General features: G+C 36.2%; 1 protein-coding gene across 1 annotated transcript in view; it reads left to right on the plus strand.

Moving 5' to 3' along the window:
• LOC115416091 (protein FAM83C-like) overlaps positions 1–13,267 on the plus strand; it is a 38,010-nt gene that overhangs the window by 7,073 nt on the left and 17,670 nt on the right. Inside the window, 1 exon segment of the mRNA XM_030129798.1 lies at positions 3,641–3,808. Within this exon segment, the coding sequence (XP_029985658.1) occupies positions 3,641–3,808 (168 nt within the window).

Raw genomic sequence — 13,267 nt, forward strand, 5'->3', positions numbered from 1 at the left:
ACAGCTAATGCACTGACACCGAGGCAGATTTAATGTCCATATTTGGGTCCTATTTTTGGACCCAATATTTAATTCTAAATTCATTAATTATGGGATGGATCATTTCTCCGAGGTCATCATTAGGTCCATCCTGGGGTCAATCTGTCGACATTTACCTTTGATTATTGGGTCTAAACAGATGGAACAGTGACAGAAACTGAAATAAACCCAGTTTCAGAAACAGACTCAGATACATTCATGCATATGTTTGTGAGTGTGAACACGTCTGTACCTGTGCAGGTGTATTTTCATTTCACCTTTTGCACAGTAACATTTACTGTTGTGTGTTAATGTCGTTCATGTTACATAACACCGACAGTTTCATGGAGTTTTTCTGCTCAGAACAAGTGTCAGTGTTAAAAAGGTTTATTAAGAGTTAGAATGATGTCATGTGGATAATTCCCTCCTCCAGGAGGTATAGTGGTACACTTTGCTTTGTGTGTTTGTTTGTTTGTTTGTGTGTGTGTTTGTTTGTTTGTTTGTTTGTTCTCATCTTCAGTGTAAAACTCTTCCACCCATCTTTCCCAGATCTTCCCCACAGATAGGCCTAGGCCCTGGGACCAACCCAGTCCATTTTGGTCCCAGTAGGACAAAGTTCAAGGTCACAGCAAGGTCACAACATCTACAGTTTTCCATCTGTCATCACTGAGACATTTCAGAAATTCATCCAAAATTCCAAATGACTCTGATTCTCCTCCAGTTGGATCCACCTGTAGCTTAGAACCAAGGTTCTAATAGTTTTGGATTTTTCATTCGAGTTTAGTTTTATTTAGTTTGGACTTTTTTTCTCTAATTCAGTTCGTTTTAATTCGCTTTTAGAGCAGGTTTGATAGTTTTTATTAGTTTTCATTTTTTTTCTAAATGCTTAGTTTTAGTTTAATTGTATTTCAGTTGTAGTTCAGTTGTAGTTCAGTTGTAGTTCAGTTGTAGTTCAGTTGTAGTTTAGTTGTAGTTCAGTTTGTAGTTCAGTTGTAGTTTAGTTGTAGTTCAGTTGTAGTTTAGTTGTAGTTCAGTTGTAGTTAGTTTAGTTGTAGTTCAGTTGTAGTTTAGTTGTAGTTCAGTTGTAGTTTAGTTGTAGTTTAGTTGTAGTTCAGTTGTAGTTCAGTTGTAGTTTAGTTGTAGTTTAGTTGTAGTTCAGTTGTAGTTCAGTTGTAGTTCAGTTGTAGTTCAGTTGTAGTTAGTGTAGTTCATGTAGTTTGTGTAGTTCAGTTGTAGTTTAGTTGTAGTTTAGTTGTAGTTCAGTTGTAGTTCAGTTGTAGTTTAGTTGTAGTTCAGTTGTAGTTTAGTTTAGTTGTAGTTCAGTTGTAGTTCAGTTGTAGTTCAGTTGTAGTTCAGTTGTAGTTCAGTTGTAGTTCAGTTGTAGTTCAGTGGTCTCTTTTCTCTTCTTCTCTGTGCTCCTATTCAAATCAATCCCAGACAGGACTCTGCTGCTTTAGTCTCCATGTTTCCAGGTAGAGTGGGGACCAGAAGACGACTGGAAACCACAGTGAACACAAGTGACGGAGCAAAAAGTGTCGTATGGAGACAGCACAGAAAACTGAGAGAGACAAAGAAATCCATTTAACATCAATCTGACATTGACAAAGACCAAAACCAAGGGAATTTGATCCAGAATTTGTATCTGTTTTAGTTAGTTTAGTAAACACACAATACAGTTTCAGTTAGTTATGGTTTTATTCTTTGAATTATAGTTTTTATTTATTTCAGTTAATGAAAATGTTTTTTCAGTTCTAGTTTTAATCATTTTGTTAGTTTTCATTAATGATAATCACCTTGCTTAGAACAATCTCTTGTATGTGGAACTAAATTGTCCACATCCACTGTGGAATGTGGACTCTGTGGACATTTACACTGAACATTGAAAATCCCATTTCCCACACATTTAAAATTAGAACTCAACTAATATTGATGTGAATTGAATCTAATTGGACAGACACATGACTGGGACCAGATTCAACTGTTTGTGTGTATGGAACAACCTGGAAACTGTTGGATTTAAACAGACAGAGTGGATCCACACATGCACAGAGTTCAGGCTGAAGGAGGAGCTCTGAGTTCAATGAACACTTATTATTACTGACCTTCTTCTTCTTCTTCTCATTAAACTTTCCTCTTCTTCGTGGTATTTGTCCAGTATGGTTAATTCAGAGCGGCGCCCCCTGGTGGATTAATTGACAAACGCTCATTCCAACACATTAAATGTCAGTAGCAGCACTTTGTTCCAGTCAGACTAATGACAACGACAATAAAGCACATTTACAAAAGGAACTAACAACTGGAATGGGATTACTAAGGACTAGGATCAGTACTCAGTATCAGCAAGTACTCAAATGAAAGTACTTGTACTTGTACACGGTCTGGAAAAAAGTGGTATGGGTGCATCCCTAATTTTTTATAGACAGAAAAAATGAAAATCAATCCATTCATTAAATTTGGTTTATCTGTTTTCAGACTGAAAAAGAAAAACGTCTTGAAATTAAATTTAAATTCTTCTATTTTAAAAGGAAAGTCAATGAAGCACTAGTTTTTTTGTCTTTTTTTATTATTATTATTACAATTATTTTTCTTTTGTTTCCAGTCACTAACAGAGACACCACATGTCCCAGTTCTCCACTCTTGTGTATTTGCTTCAGACCTTTAATATTGGCCCCATCCGTTCATATGTTCACAACTAGGGCTGTTAGAAAATATCTGTTCTGCAATATATCGTGATATTCCATTTCACAATACTGCATCAATATTAAAAAATACTGTATGGATATTTTTAGGTATTTATTCAAATGCAGATATTGCGGAGGTTCATTTTAGTTTTTTGTTTCTATTTTAAATTCTTATTTCACACTCTTTTATTCAATAATGTTGGTTCCTTTGTTGGGATTGAACTCAAATCCTGTTCTGATGTTAGTTGTGAACTAATCGAATCTGAACATTTGAACAGGATCTGAAACTGGAATGTCTGTAAAACAGAATTTCAGTTTGAACACAGTTTGAACATTTGCTGATAGAACATTAGATCCTGTTAGGATCAAATACAAATGTGTTTAGTATTTGTGCAGATTTCTGCTGGAATTCAATTCTTCAAGGAAATAATCATTTAAAAAAAGAAACAAACAAAAAATTGCCTTTTTTACAGTATCATGATATATCGTGATCCTAGTTTTGTGATTTGTATCGTATCACCTGATTCTTAACCAATTTACAGCCCTAGTCATAACAGTGTGATTTTATTTCATTTATTTATTTCATTTTATTATTATTATTATTATTATTATTATTATTATTAATAATAATAATAATAATAATAATAATAATAATAATAATAATTTTATTTTGTTTTATTTCATGTATTTTATTTTATTTTATTTCCTGTCTGTCTGTTCTCAGTGCTCTTGGTTTAAACCTGTAACCCTTCAGTTGGTATCAGTTGTGTTTGTTATTATTCTTATTTTCTGTTTTATTTTATTTATTTCCTGTCTCAGTGCTCGTTGTTTCAACCTGTAACTCTTGTTCAGTATCAGTTGTGTGCTGCGGAGGCCCACGCTCATCAAATGTTGATGGAATGCTTGATGCTAACGTCTCCCGTGTCTCCCCGCCTCTCCAGGTGATCGCGTTGGTGATGGATGTGTTTACGGATGTGGATCTGATGTGTGATCTGATGGAGGCGTCCAACAAACGGAAGGTCCCCGTCTACATCCTGTTGGACGAGAAGAACCTCAGCTACTTCACAGACATGTGTTCGGCGCTCAGCATCCAGAACTCACACCTGAGTGTAAGTCCACAACCTTCTGTCCTCACCTTTACATCCATGCACTGAAAAAAAAAAAAGGGTTAATTTACACTGAAGAGGAGAAAACATTTTACATTTGACATGTAAAATCACAGTCTGTTTTTGTCATTTCATTGATATTTTCCTTAAAAATACAGGAAAAATCTCTCAAACAGTGAAAATTCTGTTAAAATTACAGATGTTTTTTTTTTTTTTTACAGTGTATGATATTAACAATCCTTTTAGTTCAGGTTCTGCATTCAAACCAATTCAATGTAAAGTGGGTCAGATCAGTCAAATACTATCAGAATAACAGAAATAATGACAACTCCACATTTTTCTCTTTGTAAATGTAAATATTTTCATGGATTTACACAAAAACAAAGCATAATTTTGCAAAAAAATGTGAATAATCTGAACAAATATGAACAACCTGAAATGTCGTAAGAGAAATAAGTTTATTTTTAACAATATTTTGTCTGTTATTAAATGTTTTGTGTGTTTGTAGATCCACTGTGATCTGTAAGTTATAATGAACATGTGTATGTGATAAACTGAGGCAGAATAGTGTTCAGATTACACTGATTCCAACCTTCTCAAAATGGATCAAGGAAGTACTTTATTTTCTCAAACTGGAAAAAATCCATTTGATGTTAGCTGGAGCCTCCAGCACTTTTGAAAAGACATGGACTCCTTTTCTGGTCGATGTTAATAGTGCAATCTGTCATGTGTCTGTTGACTGACTATTTTGTTATACAGTTTTTTTTTTCGTAACATTTAAAGTGGGAATTTTGTACTTCTGTTTTGTATTTATTTACTGTTTATTTATTTGTTTATTTTTATCTTTCCTGCGATTTGGAGGGGATGTGTGCCGGGGGGTTGTTCCACTTGTTGTTTGTCTGTGTGTTGGACTTTTGTATCATACGATGGAACTATATATTTTTTTATATGTTAAAAAATAACAAAAACCAATAAACAGAAGGTTAAAAAAAAGCCACTTATTTTTTCAGTTTGTTCATGTTATTCACATCTTTTGAAAGGATAGTTTGTAGATGGAAACATTTTCATAGTGTAAATGTACTTTTTTTGCTCTTAAACATAGAGAAAAGTTTGGAGTTGACCCTATTTCTGTATTATTCTGTTATTATTGTACTGGTTCGGCCCACTGCAGATCAGATTGAGCTGAATGTGGAACTGAACTGACAGGACTTTGACAGAACTGGTCTAGAACATGGACGTTATAGACAGATGTATTTGTTCCACTGTGGAGGCTGTTATGTAACGTCAGCAGTCGAAGGTTCTGTGTTAGAAGTCAAACCTCAGTGTCAGACTGAGGGGCTGGAGACGGTGGAATCATCTGCAGGAAAACCCTCTGTTTTAGTGACGCTGGGAACAGGACCTACTGTCTGCTGGATGGACAGATGAATGGAACATTTGGTGGAGAATATTCAAGTGCAGGGACACATTTATAGGTGTGTGTTCTAGTCATGTCCTCATCTGGATTTTTTTGCTTTCAATCCAGTTTATTTATTTATTTTTTGGAATAGTTTTGCTGATACCGATCCAATACCGACTTTTTACAATGAAATTCTGATTTAAATTTGGAGTCATTATTTCTAGGTTATTGTTCCCTCCACCAGGAGGGATTGTGATCACTTTGCTTTGTGTGTGTGTGTGTGTGTGTGTGTTTGTTTGTTTGTTTGTTTGTTCTCATCTTCAGTGTAAAACTCTTCCACCCATCTTTCCCAGATCTTCCCCACAGATAGGCCTAGGCCCTGGGACCAACCCAGTCCATTTTGGTCCCAGTAGGACAAAGTTCAAGGTCACAGCAAGGTCACAACATCTACAGTTTTCCATCTGTCATCACTGAGACATTTTCAGAAATTCATCCAAAATTCCAAACGACTCCGATTCTCCTCCAATGTGGACTCTGTGGCCATTTCCACTGAACATTGAAAATCCCATTTCCCACACATTTAAAATTAGAACTCAACTAATATTGATGTGAATTGAATCTAATTGGACAGACACATGACTGGGACCAGATTCAACTGTTTCTGTGTATGGAACAACCTGGAAACTGTTGGATTGAAACAGAACGAGTGGATCCACACACGCACAGCGTTGAGGGAGAAGGAGGAGCTGTGAGTTCTGAACACTGGTTCTATTATTTGTCTGTAGATCCCAGTCGGTCTGAATGTGGAACCTGAACTAAAACAACTGTGACACCTTTGACTCCAAAGAACTTTGGGATCCTTTGTACTCTTTCCAAATTCAGACTGTGGACACATTAGACCCTGTGGTGGGCTGGTTTTGGTCTGTGGGCCGTATGTTTACCACTGCTGTAGTGTGTCTGTGGACAGGTCTGTCCAGGTGTTCTATGGGGGTGTGGTCTACACCGTTCGCTAGTGATGATTGGATCAGAGGGTTACTCATGGGGAGGGTTGGGGCTAGGTCTGTGTATCGACAAGAATCTGGTGATACGATACAAATCACAATACTAGGATCACACTACAATATATCATGGTATATCATGATACTGGAAAAAAAAGGCAATTTTTTGTTTTTCTTTTTTTTTGTTTTTAAAGATTATTTCCTGGAAGAACTGAATTACAGCAGAAATCTGCACAAATACTAAACAGATTTTTATTTGATCAGAACAGGATCTAATGTTCTATCACAACATGTTTCTAAATCTCCTGGTTTCTAAAGGAACTCCCATCTGCCTCTCAGACAGAAAAAAGTGCTTTTAGGAGGATTCAATTAACCATTATTTAATAAAACAGTGTTAAATAATAATAAATAACATATAAACAATAAAGAAAAACAAAAAACAAAAATGAAAATCCTTAATATCAACATTTGAATAAATACATAAAAGTATCCATACAGTACTTTTTAATATTGATACAGTATTGTGAAATGAGATATTGCAATATATTGCAGTACAGATATTTTCTAACAGCCCTAGTTGGGGGGTGGGGGGGTAATTCCACAAAAGCCCCACTGGTTGAAAAAAACCCGACACACATCACTACCGTACATACGTCATAAGTGCACACAGACCTTCAAGTCAAACTTAAAGACTCTTTTCTATTTCCTTTAAGCCTCTCCTTGTTGTGCAGCTAATTTTCCTTTTCCACACCTTTAGAAACTTTCGTTTGAGGGGGCAGGACGTTTGTTAACACCCCCCCCCCCAGAATTGGGCCCTGATTGGTCCGATCAGCCCGATTTTACGACTTAATCCGATCCCACATCCCTAATTCGTTGTGCTAAAGTTTCTTTTAGCAACACAGGATTAGTTAGAGTTTTAACAGAAAAACGGATTAATATCAGTGCATGTTCTGATAATAGTGTAATAATAGTTACTGTAGGAAATCTGCAAATAACCGTCAGGAAAAACAGAAACGTTCAACAATAATATGACATGAATTCATTTTTTCTAAGTGTAAGCAAGGTTCGAATAGTTTTGGGTTTTTCATTCTAGTTTAGTTTTATTTAGTTTGGACTTTTTTTCTCTAATTCAGTTCATTTTAATTAGATTTTAGAGCAGGTTTGATAGTTTTTATTAGTTTTCATTTTTTGCTAAATGTTTAGTTTTAGTTTAGTTTTAGTTCTGTCGTCTCTTTTCTCTTCTTCTCCGTCGTTTTCAAATTAATCCCAGACAGGACTCTATGAAGTGTCGTATGAAGCCAGCAGCTAAATTGCTTGAGGGAAATAAATCGATTTAACATCAATCTGACATTGACAATGACGAAAACGAAGGGAATTTTAGCCATCATTTTTATCCGTTTTAGTTAGTTTTGTAAACACACAATACAGTTTCAGTTAGTTATGTTTTTTTAATTTTAATTATAGTTTTTATTTATTTCAGTTAATGCAAATGTTTTTTTAATTCTAGTTTTTGTCATTTCGTTAATTTTCGTTAATGATAAGAACCTTGAGTGTAAGCCTCTGCGAACCGCCTTCACATCCTGTTAGATCCAGTTCTTTTCATATTTGTCTACATTTATGAAACTTGTGCGTTTGTTTTTATAATCCCATATTTGCATGTTTTCCAAGTTATGTATGCTCATCAAACGGTTCCACATATTCTTTTATAGTATAGTTTTCTGTTAAAGCGACAGAAACACTTAAGAGGACATTAAATTAAATGACTGTGTTGTTTCTGTTCGTTTGTGGAGGTGTTTTATTTTCCGTACTTATGTGGAGTCACATATGTTGTGTTCCAAACTGTTTCCTTCCTCATATTTACAGTGTTCAAAAGTTCATATGTTTGTTGGTTCACACCTTCCAACTGCCTTTGTTTTTGTCTGTATTTTATCTAACAGTGTGTGTGTGTGTGTGTGTGTGTGTGTTTTGTCTGTATTTTATCTAACACTGTGTGTGTGTGTGTGTGTTTTTGTCTGTATTTTATCTAACAGTGTGTGTGTGTGTGTGTGTGTGTGTTTTTGTCTGTATTTTATCTAACACTGTGTGTGTGTGTGTGTGTTTTTGTCTGTATTTTATCTAACAGTGTGTGTGTGTGTGTGTGTGTGTGTGTTTTTGTCTGTATTTTATCTAACACTGTGTGTGTGTGTGTGTGTGTTTTTGTCTGTATTTTATCTAACAGTGTGTGTGTGTGTGTGTGTGTGTGTGTGTTTTTGTCTGTATTTTATCTAACAGTGTGTGTGTGTGTGTGTGTGTGTGTGTTTTTGTCTGTATTTTATCTAACACTGTGTGTGTGTGTGTGTGTGTGTGTTTTTGTCTGTATTTTATCTAACACTGTGTGTGTGTGTGTGTGTGTGTGTTTTTGTCTGTATTTTATCTAACACTGTGTGTGTGTGTGTGTGTGTGTGTTTTTGTCTGTATTTTATCTAACAGTGTGTGTGTGTGTGTGTGTGTGTGTGTTTTTGTCTGTATTTTATCTAACACTGTGTGTGTGTGTGTGTGTGTGTGTGTGTTTTTGTCTGTATTTTATCTAACACTGTGTGTGTGTGTGTGTGTTTTTGTCTGTATTTTATCTAACAGTGTGTGTGTGTGTGTGTGTGTGTGTTTGTCTGTATTTTGTCTAACAGTGTGTGTGTGTGTGTGTGTGTGTGTGTGTGTTTTTGTCTGTATTTTATCTAACACTGTGTGTGTGTGTGTGTGTGTGTGTGTTTTTGTCTGTATTTTATCTAACACTGTGTGTGTGTGTGTGTGTTTTTGTCTGTATTTTATCTAACACTGTGTGTGTGTGTGTGTGTGTGTGTGTGTGTGTTTTTGTCTGTATTTTATCTAACACTGTGTGTGTGTGTGTGTGTGTGTGTTTTTGTCTGTATTTTGTCTAACAGTGTGTGTGTGTGTGTGTGTGTGTGTTTTTGTCTGTATTTTATCTAACACTGTGTGTGTGTGTGTGTGTGTGTGTGTGTTTTTGTCTGTATTTTATCTAACACTGTGTGTGTGTGTGTGTGTGTGTTTTTGTCTGTATTTTGTCTAACAGTGTGTGTGTGTGTGTGTGTGTGTGTTTTTGTCTGTATTTTATCTAACAGTGTGTGTGTGTGTGTGTGTGTGTTTGTCTGTATTTTGTCTAACAGTGTGTGTGTGTGTGTTTGTCTGTATTTTGTCTAACAGTGTGTGTGTGTGTGTTTGTCTGTATTTTGTCTAACAGTGTGTGTGTGTGTGTGTGTGTGTGTGTGTTTTTGTCTGTATTTTATCTAACACTGTGTGTGTGTGTGTGTGTGTGTTTTTGTCTGTATTTTATCTAACACTGTGTGTGTGTGTGTGTGTGTGTGTGTGTGTTTTTGTCTGTATTTTATCTAACACTGTGTGTGTGTGTGTGTGTGTGTGTGTGTTTTTGTCTGTATTTTATCTAACACTGTGTGTGTGTGTGTGTGTGTGTGTGTGTTTTTGTCTGTATTTTATCTAACACTGTGTGTGTGTGTGTGTGTGTGTGTGTGTGTTTTTGTCTGTATTTTATCTAACACTGTGTGTGTGTGTGTGTGTGTTTTTGTCTGTATTTTATCTAACACTGTGTGTGTGTGTGTGTGTGTGTGTGTGTTTTTGTCTGTATTTTATCTAACACTGTGTGTGTGTGTGTGTGTGTGTGTTTTTGTCTGTATTTTATCTAACACTGTGTGTGTGTGTGTGTGTGTTTGTCTGTATTTTATCTAACACTGTGTGTGTGTGTGTGTGTTTTTGTCTGTATTTTATCTAACACTGTGTGTGTGTGTGTGTGTGTGTTTTTGTCTGTATTTTATCTAACACTGTGTGTGTGTGTGTGTGTGTGTGTGTGTGTTTGTCTGTATTTTGTCTAACAGTGTGTGTGTGTGTGTGTGTGTGTGTTTGTCTGTATTTTGTCTAACAGTGTGTGTGTGTGTGTGTGTGTGTGTTTGTCTGTATTTTGTCTAACAGTGTGTGTGTGTGTGTGTGTGTTTTTGTCTGTATTTTGTCTAACAGTGTGTGTGTGTGTGTGTGTTTTTGTCTGTATTTTGTCTAACAGTGTGTGTGTGTGTGTGTGTTTTTGTCTGTATTTTGTCTAACAGTGTGTGTGTGTGTGTGTTTTTGTCTGTATTTTGTCTAACAGTGTGTGTGTGTGTGTGTTTTTGTCTGTATTTTGTCTAACAGTGTGTGTGTGTGTGTGTGTGTGTTTGTCTGTATTTTGTCTAACAGTGTGTGTGTGTGTTTTTGTCTGTATTTTGTCTAACAGTGTGTGTGTGTGTGTGTGTGTGTTTTTGTCTGTATTTTGTCTAACAGTGTGTGTGTGTGTTTGTCTGTATTTTGTCTAACAGTGTGTGTGTGTGTGTTTGTCTGTATTTTGTCTAACAGTGTGTGTGTGTGTGTGTTTTTGTCTGTATTTTGTCTAACAGTGTGTGTGTGTGTGTGTGTTTGTCTGTATTTTGTCTAACAGTGTGTGTGTGTGTGTGTGTGTGTGTTTTTGTCTGTATTTTGTCTAACAGTGTGTGTGTGTGTGTGTGTGTGTGTTTGTCTGTATTTTGTCTAACAGTGTGTGTGTGTGTTTTTGTCTGTATTTTGTCTAACAGTGTGTGTGTGTGTGTTTGTCTGTATTTTGTCTAACAGTGTGTGTGTGTGTGTGTGTTTGTCTGTATTTTGTCTAACAGTGTGTGTGTGTGTGTGTGTGTGTGTTTTTGTCTGTATTTTGTCTAACAGTGTGTGTGTGTGTGTGTGTGTGTGTGTTTGTCTGTATTTTGTCTAACAGTGTGTGTGTGTGTGTTTGTCTGTATTTTGTCTAACAGTGTGTGTGTGTGTGTTTGTCTGTATTTTGTCTAACAGTGTGTGTGTGTGTGTTTGTCTGTATTTTGTCTAACTGTGTGTGTGTGTGTTTGTCTGTATTTTGTCTAACAGTGTGTGTGTGTGTGTGTGTGTTTTTGTCTGTATTTTGTCTAACAGTGTGTGTGTGTGTGTGTTTGTCTGTATTTTGTCTAACAGTGTGTGTGTGTGTGTGTGTGTGTTTTTGTCTGTATTTTGTCTAACAGTGTGTGTGTGTGTGTGTTTTTGTCTGTATTTTGTCTAACAGTGTGTGTGTGTGTGTTTGTCTGTATTTTGTCTAACAGTGTGTGTGTGTGTGTGTTTGTCTGTATTTTGTCTAACAGTGTGTGTGTGTGTGTTTGTCTGTATTTTGTCTAACAGTGTGTGTGTGTGTGTGTGTGTGTGTGTGTGTTTTTGTCTGTATTTTATCTAACACTGTGTGTGTGTGTGTGTGTGTTTTTGTCTGTATTTTATCTAACACTGTGTGTGTGTGTGTGTGTTTTTGTCTGTATTTTATCTAACACTGTGTGTGTGTGTGTGTGTGTGTGTGTGTGTGTTTTTGTCTGTATTTTATCTAACACTGTGTGTGTGTGTGTGTGTGTTTTTGTCTGTATTTTATCTAACACTGTGTGTGTGTGTGTGTGTGTGTGTGTTTTTGTCTGTATTTTATCTAACACTGTGTGTGTGTGTGTGTGTGTGTGTGTGTGTTTTTGTCTGTATTTTATCTAACACTGTGTGTGTGTGTGTGTGTGTGTGTGTTTTTGTCTGTATTTTATCTAACACTGTGTGTGTGTGTGTGTGTGTTTTTGTCTGTATTTTATCTAACACTGTGTGTGTGTGTGTGTGTGTGTGTGTTTTTGTCTGTATTTTATCTAACACTGTGTGTGTGTGTGTGTGTGTGTGTTTTTGTCTGTATTTTATCTAACACTGTGTGTGTGTGTGTGTGTGTGTGTTTGTCTGTATTTTATCTAACACTGTGTGTGTGTGTGTGTGTGTGTGTTTTTGTCTGTATTTTATCTAACACTGTGTGTGTGTGTGTGTGTGTGTTTTTGTCTGTATTTTATCTAACACTGTGTGTGTGTGTGTGTGTGTGTGTGTTTGTCTGTATTTTGTCTAACAGTGTGTGTGTGTGTGTGTGTGTGTGTTTGTCTGTATTTTGTCTAACAGTGTGTGTGTGTGTGTGTGTGTGTGTGTGTGTTTGTCTGTATTTTGTCTAACAGTGTGTGTGTGTGTGTGTGTGTGTTTTTGTCTGTATTTTGTCTAACAGTGTGTGTGTGTGTGTGTGTGTTTTTGTCTGTATTTTGTCTAACTGTGTGTGTGTGTGTGTGTGTTTTTGTCTGTATTTTGTCTAACAGTGTGTGTGTGTGTGTGTGTGTGTTTTTGTCTGTATTTTGTCTAACAGTGTGTGTGTGTGTGTGTGTTTGTCTGTATTTTGTCTAACAGTGTGTGTGTGTGTGTGTGTGTGTTTTTGTCTGTATTTTGTCTAACAGTGTGTGTGTGTGTGTGTGTGTGTGTTTGTCTGTATTTTGTCTAACAGTGTGTGTGTGTGTTTTTGTCTGTATTTTGTCTAACAGTGTGTGTGTGTGTGTTTGTCTGTATTTTGTCTAACAGTGTGTGTGTGTGTGTGTGTGTGTTTTTGTCTGTATTTTGTCTAACAGTGTGTGTGTGTGTGTGTGTGTGTGTGTTTTTGTCTGTATTTTGTCTAACAGTGTGTGTGTGTGTGTGTGTGTGTTTGTCTGTATTTTGTCTAACAGTGTGTGTGTGTGTGTTTGTCTGTATTTTGTCTAACAGTGTGTGTGTGTGTGTTTGTCTGTATTTTGTCTAACAGTGTGTGTGTGTGTTTGTCTGTATTTTGTCTAACTGTGTGTGTGTGTGTTTGTCTGTATTTTGTCTAACAGTGTGTGTGTGTGTGTGTGTGTGTTTGTCTGTATTTTGTCTAACAGTGTGTGTGTGTGTGTGTTTGTCTGTATTTTGTCTAACAGTGTGTGTGTGTGTGTGTGTGTTTTTGTCTGTATTTTGTCTAACAGTGTGTGTGTGTGTGTGTGTGTGTTTTTGTCTGTATTTTGTCTAACAGTGTGTGTGTGTGTGTGTTTTTGTCTGTATTTTGTCTAACAGTGTGTGTGTGTGTGTTTGTCTGTATTTTGTCTAACAGTGTGTGTGTGTGTGTTTGTCTGTATTTTGTCTAACAGTGTGTGTGTGTGTGTTTGTCTGTATTTTGTCTAACTGTGTGTGTGT

Source organism: Sphaeramia orbicularis, unplaced genomic scaffold (genome assembly GCF_902148855.1).
Source record: "Sphaeramia orbicularis unplaced genomic scaffold, fSphaOr1.1, whole genome shotgun sequence".
NCBI classification, from domain to species: domain Eukaryota; kingdom Metazoa; phylum Chordata; class Actinopteri; order Kurtiformes; family Apogonidae; genus Sphaeramia; species Sphaeramia orbicularis.